This window comes from Cnephaeus nilssonii, assembly GCF_951640355.1.
Source record: "Cnephaeus nilssonii genome assembly, chromosome: 4".
NCBI lineage: Eukaryota > Metazoa > Chordata > Mammalia > Chiroptera > Vespertilionidae > Cnephaeus > Cnephaeus nilssonii.
Window position 1 is genome coordinate 88,950,432 of NC_137075.1, and position 19,850 is coordinate 88,970,281.

Genomic DNA, 19,850 nt, shown 5'->3' on the forward strand with positions numbered 1-19,850 from the left:
TCTCCTCTTCCTGGAGATGGTCAGCTGTGCGTTGGTAGGACATAGAGGCAAAGAGTCAACTGCCAAGGTCCTTGGGAAGAACATGGGTCAGATAAAAGTATTGGAAAAAAAAAGAGGGGGGGGGGTTGATGCAGTGCTCCCCAGACCTGGCAGATAGTCAGAATCATTAGAAGAGCTTTGAAAAATTACCCATTCCTGGACGTCACCCCAGAGCCGCTGACACAGGGTAAGTCCTCCAAGTCGGTGTAGCTCAAAGGCTTTCCAGGGCATTCTATGATGATACAGGACGGACGCTCTCAAGTTCAGGGCTAGGGAGATGGGACTGGAGATCCCGGTTCAGCTCCTCCCTCTGACATTTCCTGGTTGTGTGACCATGAGCAAGTCACGTGATCTTTCTGAGCCTCCCTTCCCACGTGGGAAAATAATAATGTCTTCTACCTCCTGTCCCACTGTTCCTCAGATCAACGGGGATATGGAAATAGCTCTATTAACTGTGAAGCATTTCATTGCATGTCCGTGAATCTGCTTCATCGTTAATATGCCAAGGGCATTGGATTTAAAGGAAGGGAGTGGGGTTCCTGGGTAAGGGGAGGAGAAGGGTCTTGACCACGAAAACTTTGCATGTCAGGAGAGATCCCGCCCTTACGTGTGGACAGCAGCTCCGCAGAGGAGGCCGGAGAAGGACACGGGCTCCAAGGCCTTGTCTGAGCCTTTCCTGCCGGGAGAGAAACATGACAGGGGCAGCGCCGGGGACGGGCTCGGGGCCAGGTGCAGGGCCACGCTTTTCAGAGCTCTGCCGGTTATTTTTAGTGCCTGGGTATAAATGAAAGAAATTTAAACTGCCCCCCGCTGCTGCCGCCCTGCACACTCGGCTATTTTTACTTCCGAAAGACTGGGCTCTGGTCCAGCTTAGGGAGGGAAACCGAGAAGAAAGGTGGAGGGTCGGGGTGGGGGTGGAGAATTGGGAATTATTTTTCTTCCATTAAGAAAAAAAGTCAGAAGCCCGATGTTATCAGTCAGCAAGTGGACATCCGATCCAGGATGTGGCAGCCACCAGCCCTGGGCGCTCTGGGCACTCCGACATGCCTGCAGTGGGTTGGAGAGGTCAGCAGGTGGGGCCTGGGTTGCAGAGAGGTTAGGGGAGCCCCGCTCCCCTCCTCCCAAGGTGTTTCTGCCCCAGAGGGGGCCTGCAGCTTCTTTGCTGTTTCCTGTGCCCTAAGCCGGGGGGTGGGATTGGATACTGCCGACGTGGAGACAGCAGTCCAGTGATGAGACTGTGGGGGGGTTGGGGGCCTCAGGACTGCAGCCAAGGCCGGAGCCTCTGTCCTCTGCCCTGGGCGCATATTCAGGAGAACGCGGTGTTGGAGCTGTGTGCCCTGGCACAACCTCTCTGAACCTCAGTTTCTTCCAGGTTTTCATTTAACGCGTCTGACCCATGGCAGTTATAGCGAAGGAGGTGTGTTTCTCTTTCTTCCCAGGGGAAAGCGGGCAGTTCAGGCCCAGACCCTACCACCTTCAATAGCAGATGAAAGGAAAGAAAGTACTGAAAAGTGCCTACTGTGTACCAAGCACTTTGCCATGTTTCACACATTTTATGTTTTTTAATTCCTCTAACCTGAGAAAGGTGAAACATGTAAAAAATCTTTTCACAGCTTTATTGAGATAAAATTCACCCATTTTAAAGTATGCAAATCAATGGTTTTTAGGTATATTACATTATTAACGTTTTTTTAATTATGGAAAAATATATATAATAAGATTCCCACTTTAAAACCCATTTTTAAATGTACAATTTAGTGACATGAAATACATTCACAATGTTTTGCAACCATCACTACTATTTCCAAAACCTTTTCATTATCTCAAACAGAAACTGTATTCATTGAACAATAACTCCCCATCCTTCCTGCCCTCTAACCCCTGGCAACCCTCAATCTACTTCCAGTCTATTCTAGGTATTTCTTATGAGTGAAATCATACAATACTTCTCATTTTGTGTCTGGATTATTTCACTTAGTATGTTTTCCAAGTCCATCCATGTCATAGTATGTATCAGAACTTTATGACTGAGTATAGTGCCACATTTGTTTGTGTGTATAGTGTGTAGAGTGCCTTTATCCCTTCATCTGTCATTATATAATTGGGTTGCCTCACCTTTTGGCTATCTATATATATAAAAGCCTAGACCGTCTTACCGTTTGACTGTTTGCCTGGTAGCTATGATTCACAGTGACCACCAGGGGGCAGACGCTCCAACCAGTAGAGGAGGGAGCCCCATTCCTCGCGTAACCGGCCATGGGTTAGGTTGCTGCTGGGGCACTGTTGGCCCCGAATCTGCTTCACTGCACCCCAGACGCAGAGAGGAGGGAGCCTGATTCTGGGGTGCATCACCCAATAACTGCCCTCTCATAATCTGGGACTCTTCAGGGGATGTCGGAGAGCCAGTTTCGGCCCGGTCCCCTCAGGCCAGGCCAAGGAATCCGTGCACTGGGCCTCTAGTTGTGAATAATGCTGCGATGAACGTTTGTGTGCAAGTATCTGAATTCCTGATTTCAATTCTTTTGCATATATGCCCAGGAGTGGAAATACTTGGTCATATGATAATTCTGTTTAGCTTTTTGAGGAACCACTAAGCTGTTTTTCACAATGGCAACATCATTTTATATTTCCACAAGTAGTTAGAATTTTTTAACTAACCTTTTAATTTTGAGATCATTATAGATTCACATGCAACTGTAAGAAATGATACAGGAGATCCCATGTGCCCGTTACCCAGGGTCTCCAGTGGTAACATCTTGTAAAACAATAGGACAATATCTCAGCAGACAATTGACTTGACTATATCAACCAAGATATAGGACATTTTCAAGGGTGAAGTATTTTTAATATTAATAATAGTAGCTAACATTTCTTTAGCACTTCCTATGTGCCATCTATAATATTTTCAGTGCCTTACATATGTTAACTCACATAATCCTCACAACAATCCTACAAGGTAAGTACTATTATTAGCCCCATTTTACAGGTGCAGAAATTGAGGCACAGAGAAGTGAAGAAGTAGTAAGGGATAGCGTCAGGGCTGACCATGAGCCTAGTGCTTTTTTCTTCTGCGCCAGAGGCCTCCACACAGTTGCTGCTCTCAAAGTAAACACAGTCACCAGGTAGGCGTAGGAAGCCACAGAGGGAAGGCCACTGGGCGCTTGCATCCAGGTGTGATGATGAAGCATCTCAGCATGGACTAGGTTACTCCTTCTGTTCACCTTGTCTGCCCCCTGTTCCTTGCCAGGGTGACCAAGTCCATCCCACCTCCCTGCTGTCTTGGTCAGGGTTGGGCCTGAGCAGATGTGAGAACTGGGGTGGCATTTCGAGGTCTAAGTCTAGGCCCCACCCTGGCCCAACAGAAAGGGACAGAAGTGTTGGGAGTCGGGGATAAACACCCCAAGGTCCCCATTCCCTCGTCTCCTGTGGCGCCTCCAGGAAGCACACCTGGTAGGAAGTCAGAGGACAGGGGATCCCAGGAGACAGCAGGGCGGAGGAGAGGAGAGTGTGGAACTGGAGGAGCAAAGGAAACCCAGCTCAGGGGGAGCCGCCTCTGCCTCTGACAGCGTGGATGCCACAGTCGGGTCTTCTGTGGATTATACGCTGTGGTACGGCCTCTGGGCAGGATCGGCCCACCAGCGATGCGGGAGGCTGTCCTCAGCTGAGGCCACACAGGCTTCCACGTGCTCTGTGGCATCTCAGGGGGTGCCATTCAGACTGAATTCTAGGTGAATGGTGCCCCGGGAGCTGTGCGACGTGGTCCTGGCAGGGTCTCTCTGCTGCTTGTCTTCTAACATGAAGACCCTTGGCCCGTTGAGAGATGCCGGGTGCCAGAGAGGTTAGAGCCTGGGCTCTGGAGTCAGACTCCAGTCCTACCTGTGTGGCCTTGGCAAGTTACTCCTCCCCTCTTAGCCTCGCTTTCCCCATCTGTAAAATGGGAGAGTAATAGCGGTTCCCTCATAGGATTGCTGCGATTCCTGAGTGAAACCCACACGATGCTCAGAGCACAGGCCACACCTGGTAGCAACTGGTCAGTAGATGTGAGCTTCTGCTTATACTTGTGTCCACAAGATTTAGGGGGGTTGTCCTGTTGCCAAGAAGGGTGACAATTCCTTATCTGGTTTTGGGCTCAACTAAAGGAGTCGGTCTGCACAGGTGCATGTATTTAGTGATTATCACTCTTTTTTTGTGTTCGTGGCACTTACAAACTTAAATTTTGGCCTGCATGTGTGAAGAGATTAAACCGTGATGAACAGTGGTTAAAACCAAGGACATGTTTATTACAGTACTTGGAGATCTGGTACACTCTACACATGAGTATTATTATTATTATTATTATTATTTGAAATACATTTTTTAAATTGATTTCAGGGAGGAAGGGAGAGGGAGAGAGAGATGGAAACATCAATGATGAGAGAGAATAATTGACTGGCTGCCTCCTGCATGCCCCCTACTGGGGTTTGAGCCCGCAACCGAGGCATGTGCCCTTGACCAGAATCGAACCCAGGACCTTTGAGTCCACTGGCCGATGCTCTATCCACTGAGCCAAACTGGCTAGGGCAGTGGTCGGCAAACTCATTAGTCAACAGAGCCAAATATCAACAGTACAACGATTGGAATTTCTTTTGAGAGCCAAATTTTTTAAACTTAAACTTCTTCTAACGCCACTTCTTCAAAATAGACTCACCCAGGCCGTGGTATTTTGTGGAAGAGTCACACTCAAGGGGCCAAAGAGCCACATGTGGCTCACGAGCCGCAGTTTGCCAACCGCGGGGCTAGGCCACATGAGTATTATTAATGCTTGTTTAAATTCAGAAAGTACCAATAAGACGATACAATCAATCTAATAATCCCAGGCAGGAATTGTGAATTAATTAGTATTTTGATATGCTCCCTGAGCCTACTTTTTAGCTATTTTGTTAAAGATAAGGACACAAACAATAAGGCAACTCCCATTTCAAGCTCAAGTCTCCTTTTTTTTCAGTTTGGTGTTTGTTAGACTTCAACATCCTAATTGAAAAGTAACTGCCCATCGTGTCGGTGGAAATTGCTCTCTGCTGCAAGTTGCGGAGAACTTGACTGCTGGCTTCAGCACTGACAAAGGAGACGGGTTTCCCCTCTAACAGGAAGCGTGGGGTCGGGCGGTTGCTGCCTTGCACAGGCTGCTCAGACACAGCATCAAGTGCTCAGGCTCTTTCTTCGGGCTCTTTGCTGTCCTCACATGGCGGCCTCTCGGTTGCAAGGTGGCTGTCACAGCTCTGGGCTTCACCTTCCAGGTCCGGGTAGGAGAAAGGCAACAGTAGCTGCATCAGCTTGTGTGACTCTCTTATCAGAAAGGCAAAACCATTCCCAGAAAGCCCCCAGCATGGAATGTCCCTTCTATCCCATTGGCCAGAACCAAGTCATATGTCCAGCCCTTGTTAACTGGGAAAGTGGGGAACGGGATGGTTGGGACTAGGGCACGTTGTCTTCACAAACAAAACCCCGGTTCTGTTAGTACGGAAGAGGGGGAAATGGGATGAAAACTGGGTAGACAGCTAGTGATGTCTGCCAGGCCCAGCTGTGAGAAGTGGGTGATCTGCTTCTCAAGGTTTCACGATCCGACATCTTGCTCTCAGGATGAAAACCCCGTCCATACCTCTGGAGGAGGGGCTTCTTGTTTACTAAAATTATGAGTGGCAAACTAAAAAAATATATATATACTAGAGGCCCAGTGCACGATTCAATCGTGCGGGTAGGGTCCCTAGGCCTAGCCTCCTGCGATCAGGGCCATCTTCTGCCTGTTCGCCAGTCCCCAGGCCCAATGCTGCCTCCGCCGCCGCCACTGAGCTGCCAGGCTGTTGGGATCACCAGCTCATCCTCAGCCGCTGCCGCTGCCGCTGCCGCTGGGGCTTGAGGCGCTGACGAAGGGGAGCACGGCAGGGGATCCGGGTGCGGACAACCGGCTCCCCGCCTCCGATGGCAGCGGAGCTGGGTGTCCAGGGTGTCCGAGGCAGCCCCCCTCAGCGGCCGCCAATCCAGCCGTTGAGAGGCGGGGGGGGGGGGGGGCGCGGGAGTCCCCCGCCTCTCAATGGCCGGATATGCCACCCCGAGTCCTGCCCCCCAGCCTCCCACCGCCCAATCGTGGGCGTAGCGGAGTGATGGTTATTTGCATATTGCCTTTTTATTATGAAGGATAAACACACTGGCTGATAAAAGTCTAAGCACCGTTGAGCAATGTCCGTTTAGGTAGAATGCAGAGGAATTCAGACCTCTGTGCCCTTGTGGAGCTGACCCTTCGCAGTGCAGAGCAGATTGCATCAATAAAGACACATGCATACGAGGCAGGGAGGGGATTGGCCTGCAAACACTGTACAAATCTATATATATAAAAGACTGATATGCATATTGTCCCCACGGAAGTTAGACCGGGAGACCGATTGCTCACTATGACATGCACTGACCATCAGGGGGCGGTGCAGAATGAAGGAAGGCCCCAGCCGGCAGCCGGAAGGCCCCAATTGGCCCTGATCACCAGCCAGGCCTAGGGACCCTACCCATTGCACCAGGCCTCTAGTATATACATAACCCATAGACACAAACAAGTGTGGTGATGGCTGAAGGGAAGGGAGTTGGGACTGGGTAGAGATGGGCAAAAGGGGTAGGATATGGGGACATCCTATCTAATAAAAGAGTAATATGCAAATTGACCATCACTCCAAGACACAAGATGGATGCCCCCATGTGGTCAAAGATGGCTGCCCCATGTGAACACAAGATGGCCGCCATAAGATGGCCTGCAGGGGAGGGCAGTTGTGGGCAGTTAGGGGTGACCAGGCCAGCAGAGGAGGGCAGTTGGGGGAGACCAGGCCAGCAAGGGAGGGCAGTTGGGGGGGGACCCAGGCCTGCAGGGGAGGGCAGTTCTGGGTGATCAGGCAAGCAGGGAGGGCAGTTAGGAGTGACCAGGCCAGCAGAGGAGGGCAGTTGGGGGGAGACCAGTACTGCAGGGGAGGGCAGTTGGGAGGGGCAGGCCTGCAGGGGAGAGCAGTTGGGGGGACCAGGCCTGCAGGGGATGGGAGTTGGGGGGTGGGGGACCAGGCCTGCAGTGGGGGGAAAGTTGGGGGGGGGGGGGGAAACTAGGCCTGCAGTGGAGGACAGTTGTGGGGACCAGGCCTGCAGGGGAGAGCAGTTGGGGGTAGGGAACCAGGCCTGCAGGGGAGGACAGTTGGGGGGGGGATCCAGGCCTGTAGGGGAGGACAGTTAGGGGTGACCAGACTGGCAGGGGAGGGCAGTTAGGGATGACCAGGACAGCAGGGGAGGGCAGTTAGGGGCAATTGGGCTGGCCGGGGAGCAGTAAGGCATCGATCAGGTTGGCAGGGGAGTGGTTAGGGGGTGATCAAGCTGGCAGGCAGAAGTGGTTAGGGGCAATCAGGCAGAGGCAGGTGAGCGGTTGGGAGCCAGCAGTCCTGGATTGTGAGAGGGTGTTGGGATCGGGCCTAAACGGGTGGTCGGACATCCCTCAAGGGGTCCCAGATTGGAGAGGGTGCAGGCTGGGCTGAGGGACACCACCCCCGTGCATGAATTTCATGCACCAGGCCTCTAGTATAGAAAATAAAGAGTGCTTGGCCATGGAAGGAGGGTGCCCAGGGACGTTCAAGTCCATAAAGGGTTGCCTTGTGGACGGGTATCGTCTTGTTGGATTGGATGGGGTGAAGGGTAGGAACTGATTCAGAGACAGAATGTAGCTCAACACAAGGAGGAAATTTCCTGAGGAATGAATGGCCCGTCTTGAGGGAGTGGATTTCTGGAGGGACAAATGGAAACTGGAGAAAAGATCAGACTCTGAGATTCTTCTGCTTCCTAAGTCTGGGGGGCTTCATTTCAGCGGGGCACACCATTTTACTCGGACACTGGATCGAGCAACAAAGACGAACGGAAGTCCTTGCCCAGGAGGTGCCCACAGTCCACCCGGGAGAGGGGTGTGCGGTGAATTGTGAAGAGTTGTTTTAACCGCAGTGACTGTTAGAGAGGATGAGCAAAGGGAGCCCAGGAAGAGAGTCAGGAGAGAGAATGCTTGAACTGGGCCTTCAGACATGCAGGATGTGAATTGCCTTTGGGAAGAGTGTGGGCAGGTGGGATAAGGGCACTTCCCTAAAGGGGTGCCCTTCTGCCCAACCCCCGCCTACGGGAAGGCGTCCCTGGGCTGAGAAGCACATGTTTCTGCCCTAGGACCCTTCTACTGGAAATGATCGCTAGCAAACCGTGCCTGTGGGGCAGGGTGTGGGGGCAGGGTGCTCAGCAAATGCTGCCGACCGTCCTCTGAGAGAGAGCCCATTGACTTGAAGAGCTGATGGGACTAGAGGGAAGCAAGCAGGAGGGGGGCAGGAGAAGTGCCAGGTGAATGCTGAAGCACAGGACGCTGGGGTGACAGCCTCCCCTGCCTGCTGGAACCACTTCCCAACTTACCGAGCATTTCCCCATTAGTATGTCATTTGATCGTCACAAAAGCCATATTCAGTGAATGGAGCTGGTGTTACTATTGCCTCCTCCCCTGTATGTGATGAGGAAACCAAGGCTGCAGAGACGGGCCTGGGACCTTGATCATCGGATCCCCTGGGCTGAGGCGATTACAGGGGAAGCAGGCAGGAAGCAGGGGAGCAAACGCATCTCACCATGGGTCGGTTTGTGCATAATCAAAACCAACAGGGTATTTAAAAAAAATACAACAAAATGACCTGGTAATTGATACATTTATTGATTGAAGACATTGACCACTGTGCTGTAAAGATCTGGAGGAGAAAATTTAAAGGAGAGTTTACACGTTTGTGCCCCGGGAGGTCATACCCTGGAATGGCAAAGAGCTTGGATGCTGGCTTTTTTTTATTGGGAAAACTACTAAATCTCTGGGGGGAAAAAAGTGGGGAGGAAATAAAATAGGCATAATAGCACCTGCTTTGTATGCTGTGAATTAAGTAGGGCAATACATAAAGTCCTTTGTAAATTAGGCTGTTCACATGATCACTATTAATGTGATTTTCCAGAGAGATGTACACAGTGCTGGGTGAGAAAAACAATGATGATGATGGTGATGATGATGATGATGGTAATAGTTACAGTTTCTTAAGCATCCACTCGTATGGGGTGCCATGGCAGACCCTGCAGTAGGATTGAGTCTCTCTGGGCATAAGGGGCACCTAGTTGGTGGGGGAGGCCCAGTTTGTTTTGGATTCCTGGAAGAGGCCCCCGGCCTGGGTGGGGTGGGGAGAAAGGAGGCACCCCCATTTCTGTACTCATCAAGACTTTCTTGAACACTCACTAAGGGTCAGGTCCTGTACCAGGACAGAGAACATTCCAGATGGAGGCAGCGATAGACGTGGCGGCGACTGCCCCTCCCCCTGTCTTGCTAAGGGATAGGTCCCACTTTTTACTTTTTGTTGAGAAGTGTCCACCCTTGTTGACAGCTGTCTGGGGCCAGGCAGGCTGGGTGGGAGGGGAGAGCTCAGGAGGCGACCTTCAAAGAGAGAAAGTCAGTGATGTGGGGAAGGGCTCCTCCTGGACTCCATGTCAGACCCTGGCACATAGTAGGAGCCCAGGAAATGGGGGTCCTCGCGTCCTTCATGAATGAAGCTTGGCATTTTCACACCTGGTCTTACCCGCTCTCCGAGGGGAAGCCAAGCCGGTGGAGGGTTGACGCCCCTTGGGTGTAGGAGGCAGGCGGGGGCTGCTGTGTGGCTGTGTCACAGGATGGGGCCAGGAAAACTCTGCCAGAGGACTTTCCCCAAAAATCTTCAAGGGAAGAACCGTCCTTCCTGTGTTTGTGCGCCTGCTCCTTCTGCCCTCTCTGAAGGGGCTGGGAGCGGGGAGGGAGCAAATGTGGGCCGAAGTAGTAGCAGCACAGGTGTCTAGGTTTTGTGCCAGAGAAGATTCAGCTGTCCCTTCAAGGTCCCAGGGACGGATGGGAGTTGATTGACAGCAGACCTGCTAGGATGCTGGAGTGCGGCACTTCCCAAACTCTCGCGTGCTGTGAATCACCTTGTTAAAATGCTGACTCGGACTCCTTGGGGGCCAGGCCTGAGATTTTTGCATTTCTAACGAGCTCCTGGATGCTGCTGATGCCGCTGGCCCTGGACCACACTTGGAAGGAAGGCAGCCCTTGGCGGCCCCCGCCACATGTACTCAGCCAACTATCGCTTGCTGGTGCGCTGACCTGCCACCTTGGGACTGCAGCTCTGCCCAGGGCTTTCTCTGGCGACCAGAGCCGGCTCAGCCTGGACCTAGGAAGCCCACTGACTGTGTGAGAGGGGGCTCAATGCCCGGCCCCTTCTCTGCATCAGGGTAGGTGAAACGTGTTCCACGCGGTCTCCCAGGGTCCTCAGTAGCCCCCAGGATAGCACACTCATTGTTGCCTGTCTTCCCGACAGGCCCCCCAAATAAGCTGCCTGCCTGCGCGTGCATCCTTGTCTCAGGTCTGCTCCTGGGGAACCCCCTACAGAGGTGGTCAGCTGCAACCCACTCTGGCCCCTGAAGCAAAAGGGGAGTTCATTGGGAACCTATCAGGAGGCTCAAGGACCACACCCCAAACCAGCTGAGGACTCGGGGAAGCCCGGAGAGCCCAGATTCCGGGGACCCAGTGACCAGGAGGGTCTGGCCCAGGGCTGCCCACACCTCTGCCCCCTCTGTCTTTGTGTCATTTGGTCCTGATTCAAAGCCAATTGGCTCTGCCTGTGTCACCATCCATGCTTCCACCTCCAGAGGACCACTTTGATATCCACAGTGGGGGTGGGCACAGGCCCCCCCCCCCCCCCCCCGACTAGACCCACAATCGGGGGATTGATTGCCTCCTTTATACAGGAAGCAGGGTGGGATGCTGAGTTGCCGGGCTGTAGGGTGAAAAGGAGGCAACTGATGAAAATGCTGAGCAGTGACTGCCTGCTGCCCACCCGCCCCCCCCCCGCAAACTTTCCCCCTGCCCCCAAAGACACGTCTCCTGGGGCAGTCTGCTAGGCTCAATGAGCTCAAGGCAGCCTCCTCGCCCTCCAGGAGGTGGATGTGTTCAGAGCCCTTAACTGGAAGCAGTGGGATGGGCAGTCCTGCCTGGAAGTTCCTTTAGGGCCATTAGCATTTCAAGAGGTGGCCCCTGCCCGTTAGGTAAACAGTAATGTTACTCTCAATTGTTCTCAAGCTCTGGGAAACTTCCTCTCCTGTACATCCCAACAGAAGAAACAGCCAGAAAATCACCCCTAGCTTGAATGGGATCTAAATTTCCATTCTGTTAAATTGGGATTATTCCTGCCTTCCTCTTCCCTCCCCGCCACCCACCCACCCCAGGGGAGGCCTGGGCTGGTAGGACCTGCGGGTACTGCAGGCTGGGAGGATGGAAGGGGCCAGGACCCATGGAGGAAGTGCTGGGGGAGAGAGGACAGGGCTCTGAAGATCTGGACTGACTGGGGCTCTGGGAGGGTGAAGCTTGACCTTTGGGGAAAGAACGGAAAGTTGAACTTAGGGGGTCAAATCAGAGGCGGGGAGGCCACTGAGCTCTCTTCCTCTCAGGACTCTGGCCCCCGACTTCTCATGTGTTTTAGTCAAGGCCCATTTCATGGTAAGGGAAGGACAGCCCTTCTGTTTTCTGCGTTCGTTTCTACCTTGGAGCTAACGTGGTGGGTCGTCACGCAGGGGGGTGGCCAGTCAGAGCTGTGTGCCCTTGGATGAGGTGCCCTCTCCAGGTCCTGCCCACTCTGCTCGCTGGTGAGGGTGTCAGATGGTACAAGGTGTCTGTCTAGACAGCAGGAGCTGGGGGAGGGGCGGGTTTCTTCTAAAAACCAGGGACCCAGTGACAACACGATCTCTCCGGGATGGGGCCTCACTCCTGGAAATGCGTGCCCGTGTGAGTGGCCACGCTGCTTTTGCACCTGCTGCTGAGATAGCTCGAGGCACTGATTTTCCAGATGTGGCCGGGGCCACCTGCGTCCGCATCCTGCGGGCACTTTGTGTAGATGACGGACTCTAGACCTCTGGCCTAGAATCTCTGAGGGTGGGACCCGGAAATTGACTTCTGCAAGGAGGGTCCACCCCGATGCTGCTTAGGTGAAAAGTTTGAAAATCCTTGTCTTAACTCTTCAGAGGTACTTGCCAGTGACAGGTACCCCTTTCCTCGCTTGGCAAGCTGACTCACCCCTTTCCGGATTCACAGCAGACCTGAAACGGCACGTCTTCTTTCCCCAGCACGAGGAGGAGTGCTTTTGTTGCTCGTTCCCTTTCAGAAACAGAGACTCAGGAGCTGAAGGTTGCTTGGGGTGGATTTCAAGAGGATGCTGAACCCGTAGAGGCAGGACCTGGCCCGGGCAACTGGAATGGGCCATTACTGTAGAAAATTGTTTAGGGATGGTCCAACCACCTGGCCTGAGGCTGGCCATCAGCAGCTGTCAGAGGCCATCGGGGTGTGGCCCTGAGGGACTCAGCCAGGGCTGAAATCCCAGTCAGCGCCGACAGCCCTGGGGATGTCGAACGGCTCCTGAGCCTCCCTGCCTTTCCTCCCAACAGGTGTCCGTCTTGACCGAGTGCGCGGAGGCCGCCAGAAATACAAGCGACGGCTGGACGCGGAGAACAGCCCGTACCTGAGCTTACAGATTTCCCCGCCTGCTAAAAAGCCATGTGAGTGCAGGGCAGTCCATGCCCCTTCTGCCAGCTTCTGTACTGGGACATCTGACATCCCTTGGGGACATGCCGTCTTCCCAGTGCTGGGTTATGGGATAATGTGGATCTGGGGGAGGAGGCATCAGTGCCTGGCATTGGTATAAGGTGCTTCAGGATGATCCTGTATTCAGAAGGCCTTTCCCTATGGGATGCCCCAGAGTGTGGTTCCAAATGCAGTGTGGTCCCGAGAGGCCTGGGCTCCAGCATCCAGAACATGCCCCTCTAGCCACCCACACGCAGCGGGTTCTTCTTGGGAGAATTCACCTGGCAGCTTCTGTTGGAGGCTATTTCTCGGCAACCTGAATCGCCACTGCCAGCAACCCTGTGGAGTCAGGAAGGGAGAGAGGGACGATTACAGCCAAGTTTGACCTTCCTGGGCTCCTCAGTACCTGACTTGCCTTCCCGACCCATCCCGGCCTCCACCCCAGCCCCGTTCCTCATTCCAGCCATTTACTTCCCTCCTTTGGTCTCCGCAGTGACCAAGATCGTCTCCTACCTGCTGGTGGCTGAGCCAAACAAGCTCTATGCCAGGCCTCCCCCCGGCATGCCTGAGAGCGACATCAAGGCCCTGACCACTCTCTGTGACCTGGCAGACCAAGAGCTCGTGGTCATCATCGGCTGGGCCAAGCACATCCCAGGTGAGTCTCACAGAACCAAGGAGAGAGTGCTCGCAGGGGCCTCCGGCCGCTCTCCCCAGGGCCGGCCGCGGTTCTGATGCCTGGGGGCCTGGCCTCAGGAGCCCCATGACACCGTGGCAAGCCTGTTTGTCTCTGGTTTCTTTTTCTCTCCCTGTGGGAGTGGAGGTGAGCATGTGTTTGGAAGGTTCCGTAATGTCCCTAAACTTCTGGGGGCTCCTCACAACTGGTTATCATTCTAAAGAGGTTATGATCGCATCTACAAGAGGTGATGTTCAAAGGGCAAGTTCTTTGAATCCATGTAGACCCTGTTGGAAACATGCTGGAAAACAATGCAGGAGAGGGATCCGCTCTCCAGCTCCCTGTTAGGGGCCGGTGGAGTGGAACGGTTAAGAACATGGCTTGGGACTCAGATTGGGATTCAAATTCTGGGCCTGCAGCTTACTAGCTGAGTAACCCTGGGCGGCTCCACCCTTCTCTCTGTGGGACTTACCTCCTTCGTGGGCTGTGCCTTGAGCCTGACATGTGGCCATGCATGTGCGCACGAGGCACGTGCTAACGTCAGCTGCACGCTCACTGTTGCCAGCAGGGAGGCCTGTCTCCTTGTCTGGGTTCTGTGATTTTGCGATCGTTTTTGGCATGGGAAGTACGTGTAACAAACATGTTTCATACAATACAGACTTTTCTTCATTGCGTGCGGCCCCCGACCCCTCGTTTAGCTTTTCTTGCTCTGGATAAACGGCGGGAGCTGATTTTTTATTTTGTTTCTGTAGACACTGGCACCCACATATTTTGTATGACCCACACAGCGGGGACCTTGCTGAAGTCTGTGCAGCGTATCCCTTTCAGGTTCTAACACATTCGGCTCGTAGTGCAGTGGGGACAGCCCATTGTCCTCTGGCACTGGCTCTCCTGGACTGGGATTCTCACTCGCCATGCGGCACGGGACCCCGCGTCTTGTCTGAGGTCCTTTTTCTGTTTGCCTGTCACGAGCTCTGAATGATGAATACGGCTTCCATGCTTATGTAGCAAAGGTGTCCTGTCCTTGAGATGCCAAGACCCACGGTTGATGGTGCGAGTGGAAAGGTCTTCTCGTGAGTCGTGTGCACAGCTTACAGGGAGGTCCCTCCCCGCAGGCGGGGGCTGGTGGGGAGCCGTGCGGCTCAGAGGGGATGCCGGTGCCACTTAGCTGGCAGGATGCCTAGAATCCCCGCTTCGGGACTCCCTGTGGCCCGAGGTATTTTGACTCGGGGGTGGGCGCGCTGGGGATCTGGACTGGAGCGCCCTCACTAAGCAGCTCAGCCTCTTGGGATTACACACTCGGTGGTTTTGAATCTGCCCTGTGCTGGTTCAGCACAGATGTGGGGTCAGGCCACTGCTTAAGACACCTCAGCCTGGATTGCTCCACTAACCCAGGGCCAAATCGGGCACAGCTCCCCTGCACCCCTCCCCATCACTCACTCCTCCTCTGGGTTGAGCAGATATAGTACCCACGCGATGGCTCAGGAGTGGCTCCTGGTGGTCCTCCGGTCCATTGCTTCCCCTTCCTACCACCCAGCCCTGCACCACCTCCCAGAGGGTAGGGTGGAGCTCGGAAGCACCGTCTCCCCTGCACCCGGTCATCCCTGTCCGTCCTATCATCCCAGCTCCGTCTCCTGTCTGTGCCCAACCCAGAGGGCAGTGGTCAGAGCAGAGTGGTTCCTGGGGATACAGACCCTGGATTCAGGCAGACCTGGGTGCTGAGCCCAGCTGCCCTTTCTGGTATTACAAGAGATTTCATTTTTTCCTGAGCATCAGTGTCCTCTCCTGTGAACTGGGACTCGGAATAGAGCCCCTTTCCCAGGTGCTAGGAGGATATGGCACACTTGGCCCAGGCCCGCACACCGCAGAGACCACGGCCATCGTTGTTGCTAGTACATTATTGCTGATAGTGTTAAAAGCCCTCTTTCGCATCATCATTTCTCTTTGTCCACAGCTGAATTCTTTTTTATTAAAAAATAAAATAAACACAGGGGCTCACTTATCTGCCTCAAACGCTAATTTGCCTATTTTGCATAAATCTGCATGCTGAATTATTTGGGCCTGACCTTCTAGTGTTTACTAGTAAGGTAAAATTAATTAATAGAGCCTCCTGCCACTGCATGCAAACCTCATATTAAGGGTGATGACACATCAAGTGCCTGATACATTTAAAGGATCTGCATTCTTTGGCCAATCGACTGAAGGGTCCCAGATTCGATTACAGTCAAGGGTGTTCACCTTGGTTGCAGTCTCAATCCCCAGCCCCAGTCAAGGCACATGCAGGAGGCAACCAATCAATGTGTGTCTCTCACGTCGATGTTTCTCTCTCTCTCTCTCTCTCCCCCTCCCTCCCTCCCTCCCTCCCTCCCTCTCCCCCCTCTCCCCCCTCCCTTCCACTCTCTCTAAAGAATCAATGGGAAAATGTTATTGGGTGAGGACTAACAAAACAAACAACAAAAATTATCCCTCTTATTCCCAAATGAGATCCTTGGGACAGGAATTAATCTAATTCTTTGTATCAGCCACAAATCCTAGCAAGAGATCTTACTACATACAGTCAGTGCTCAATAAATGCATGCAAAGGCAGCTATGCAGCACCCCTGGGTGCTGGGCTCTGGACTGGAGGCTGGAGGATACCGAGGCATGAGATGTGGTTCCCTTTGTGAAGGACAGAGGCCCCGGCTCCCCCTCAACGCTCTATTCCTGAGTGGTCGTAAGGAGCCAGTCCGGTCTCTCCAGGAACCAAGATGGACAGGAGCAGACACCACCACCCAGGTGGGCCCAGGCCTGCATCCTTCCTACTAGGCCTGCTCTCTTTTTGGTGCCTTTTCTTTTCTTTTCTTTTCTTTTCTCTTTTCTTTTCTTTCGCTTCCCCTCCCTCCCTCCCTCCCTCCCTCCCTCCCTCTCTCCCTCCCTTCCTTCCTTCCTTCCTTCCTTCCTTAGTGGGAGAGAGAGGGAAAGACAAAGAGAAACATCGATGTGAGAGAAACACATCACATCTATTGGTTTGCCTCCTGCATGAGCCCCAACCAGGGCCCAGGCTGGGGAGGAGCCTGCAACCAAGGTACATGCCCTTAACTGGAATCGAACCCAGGATCCTTCGGTCTGCAGGCCAACGCTCTAGCCACTGAACCGGAGTTAGGCCTTCAGACTTGATTGGGCAGAGGCCACGGAGGAAAAGTCCAAAAGGGCATGAGACGCTGTGAACAGTCACGCAGCACACAGAAGCTGGTGCTCACGCGGCACTGAGCCACCTGCTTAGCCAGAGGAAGGCTGGTTTCAGCACAAACTCGTTCCCAGCACCCGCCTCCTTTACCACGGTGTTGAACACACAGGGTGGGCTCTGGGGAACTCGTGCCTGATTGGGATTTGCTCAGAGTAACAGCCGCTCTTTTGTGTGAGTCAGGCCGAAGTCTCCCTTCTCCAGATGCTGACTTTCCAAGTGTTGGGCTGCCCAGGGGACAAGCCCGAGCCTTCAGAGTGTCCACCTCTTGCTCCCGGTGAGCGAGAGGTTAGAAGCAGAGCCCCGGCCTTTCCCAGGGGGTGGGCACAACTTGACGAATTGCAGCCTCCAGGTGTGATTAACCGGTTCTCTTAAGCCCAGGCAGCCTCGAGGCCGCCCCAGCCGGAACTTTCTCCTGCCAGCCCCCCGGGGAGTCCCCACCAGCCCTGCCCGCTGACATGTGGTGGCCTCTGCAGGGGACCCCAGAGGCGTCCCCACAGAGGGCCCCTCAGCGGCCCTGCTCCCAGGTAGCCACCGTCTGGCCCGCACGGGGAGCAGGATGCCAGCGGCCGATGAAATATGGGCTGCCGAGTGACAGCAGCTGTGTCTGGAGTGGCCTCAGAGCCTATAATTACATCTCCCTTTATTACCTCTGCTAATGGCCCTCCAGGTCGACAGAAACGATAATAAATTAACAGATTATGAACTCCACTTGCCACAAATTATGTGCTCTCTCTCTCTTTTTTTTTTTTTAAATTCTAGGAGCTCCTGCTGTCAAGTCACAAGGGGATGGGGGATGGGGGAGAACCTGACATTATTAGATCAGTTGGTGCAGATAAAGCAACTTTCTGGGGACAGCAGAGCTCAAGGTGGGAGACCCCGGGAGAGAGGGCCCACGGGCCGCCAGCTGGGGCAGAACCCGAAGGGGCCAGTGCCCTCGGGGTCAGCCAGGCACAGGGACGGCTGCACTCCTGGGGCACGGCCACACCCAGCCTCTCCAGCGGCCCCCTGGGCCCCAGAATTGCTAATTACTTGGAGGAGCAGAGGAGCCCAGGCAGAAAAGCGGAAATGGAGGGTGCTTTGCTGAAGGGCAAGGAGGAATGGCTCAGCCCCTTTGTTTGGGTTTAAATAAAAGAAGGAATATGTGCTTCTGGTAAAGTTGGGGATGTGACAGAGGGGTGGAGTTCCAAATGCATCCCTCTGGGAGTTTCCTGTACCCGAACACCCACCCAGCGTACACCCACTGTGTGCATGTGCATGTGTGTGTGCGTGTGTGTGTGCATGTGCGTGTGTGTGTGTGTGTGCGCGCGCTCACATGTGTTCTCCTCCCCTCCACGGATCATACTATAACTTGCTGTACCTGCTTCTTCCATTTAATTATAAACAGTAGTATAGCACCTGCCATATGCTGAGCAGTGTTCTAAATGTCCTGCACCTTAGCTCATTTAATTCAAACAGCCCCCTGAGGTCAGGACTGTTATTATTCCTGCTTTACTAATGAAGAAACTGAGGCACAGAGAGCTAGACAGCCGGTGGTCAGCACAGCTGGGCTTTTAATACACGTTCCGGCTCTGGCCTCTGCCCTTCACCCTTTCCCCTCCCTTATGCTCTTGAGTATCTTCCGAACCCACACACATTCTACCTCATTCTTCTAGTGGCTTCTAGTGTGTGCCGTTCATTTAACGAATAAGCACATTTGTGTAATAATTGCACGTATTATCTGGGTTGTTTCCTGCTTTGGGCCATTTCAGACGGACCCAGCAAACTCCTCTGCACATGTGGCTGGGTGTATTTACGCATGCTTTTCTTTCTGGGAGGAGTTCCCAGCTGTGGAATCGCTGGGTTAGCGGGAGCATACCTTTCCTTTTGCACTTGATTTAATTTTATCCTTGGACACCTTAAACAGGGACAGGTTCCAACGCCCCAAATAGGCAAAAACGTATTCACAGAACCGGTCTCCATCCCTGTCCCCTCCTCCTTCTTCCTCCTAGAGGTAACAGTTTTTATTTTTCATTTTCCCTCCTAGTGTTTCTTTTCTCAAATATTAGAGAAGGTCAGATATTTCCCCCTTCCTTGCACAAAAGCCTGTGTGCGTGCCCGGCACTTGGCATTTGGATTTTCAAAGCGAATCCAGCTCCTTTTGAAGAGGCTCAAGGAGGAAGGGAGAAGTCAGGGGCCGAGTCCACTCAGATCAGCCGAGCAGGGCGGTCTGGCCACGGGCCTCGGGGGCATATCCTCCAGTGGGGGCACACGGCTCTCCCAGGAGCTGTTTCCCTCCCTCCCCGGCCTCTCGGCCCCCCTCCCCACAGGGCAGGCCTGTCTCTGACTCAAAGGCAGCTACATCCCCCCTCACGTCTGAAGGGCTAAGAGGGGCTCACCACGTCCTTTTGGCACAATCTCTTATCACCTGGGAGTCAAGGCCCAGTGACCTTTGTCCGTTCTCTCCTCCGACGTGAACACTTGCTGGGCACCTTCTTGGCACCAGGATGGGAGCTTGGCGGTGTGGGTGGGAAGATGACAGGAAGCTCAGGGCATGGGGCACACAGACACCGAGGTGTGTGCTGTCAGAGCTCCTCGTCACCCTTCAGGGCTCAGCCCCCAAGTCTCCTCCTCCGGGAAGCCTCCCAGGCTCTCCTTGGGGCCACTCCCCCACTGTGTGTTCTCAGAGCCCTCCATCTCCTCATAGCTCTTCTTCCTGTCATGACTTCACGGTGACATGCGGTACTCGGCGTGTCCTTCCCTCCTTACTGCGAGCTCTTGAAGGCTGGGCCAGTGCCAGTTCCGGTTTGAGCTGGCCATCCTGTCCCCAGGGCCTGGCACTTAGTAGGTGTTCAATAAATGCTCGTTGGATGAATGAAGGGGCAGAAGCATGCTATTCACGTTCTTCTCGTGATCGCACCTGCGTGATTAGCCTCACAGGGGGCTTTTCTCCTTCGTTTCCAGGAGCCTAGATCTTACCTCACCCTCCCTCTCTGCCACCTTCCAATTCAACTGTCTATTAATTTCTCCCCATCCACCTCCTACCTCTTTCCTCCCATTCTGTCTGCTGTCAGATGCCCCCACCCCAGCGCCGTCCCCCACTTCCCTACACACACACACCCTCATGGGCTGGCTGATTGGTATCTGTTAATTAATGTCGCCCAAGGCCTCTCTTGCTCAGAAGCCCGATAAGGGAAATTGGATGTCCATTTCTATCTATCTTTTATTACCTCCCGGCTCTCCCCGCCACCATGGGGAGCCACACACCGGCTCCCACCCTG

General features: G+C 53.6%; 1 protein-coding gene across 3 annotated transcripts in view; it reads left to right on the forward strand.

Moving 5' to 3' along the window:
• ESRRB (estrogen related receptor beta) overlaps nt 1-19,850 on the forward strand; it is a gene marked incomplete at both ends in the record, with an annotated part of 103,454 nt that overhangs the window by 75,131 nt on the left and 8,473 nt on the right. For 2 of the 3 annotated variants that reach the window (XM_079768664.1, XM_079768662.1), the window contains 2 exons: nt 12,559-12,669; nt 13,188-13,349. In XM_079768664.1, the coding sequence (XP_079624790.1) occupies nt 12,559-12,669; nt 13,188-13,349 (273 nt within the window). Of the gene's footprint in view, nt 1-12,558; nt 12,670-13,157; nt 13,350-19,850 lie in introns of all 3 variants that reach the window. The other variant, XM_079768663.1, reaches the window with a different exon arrangement.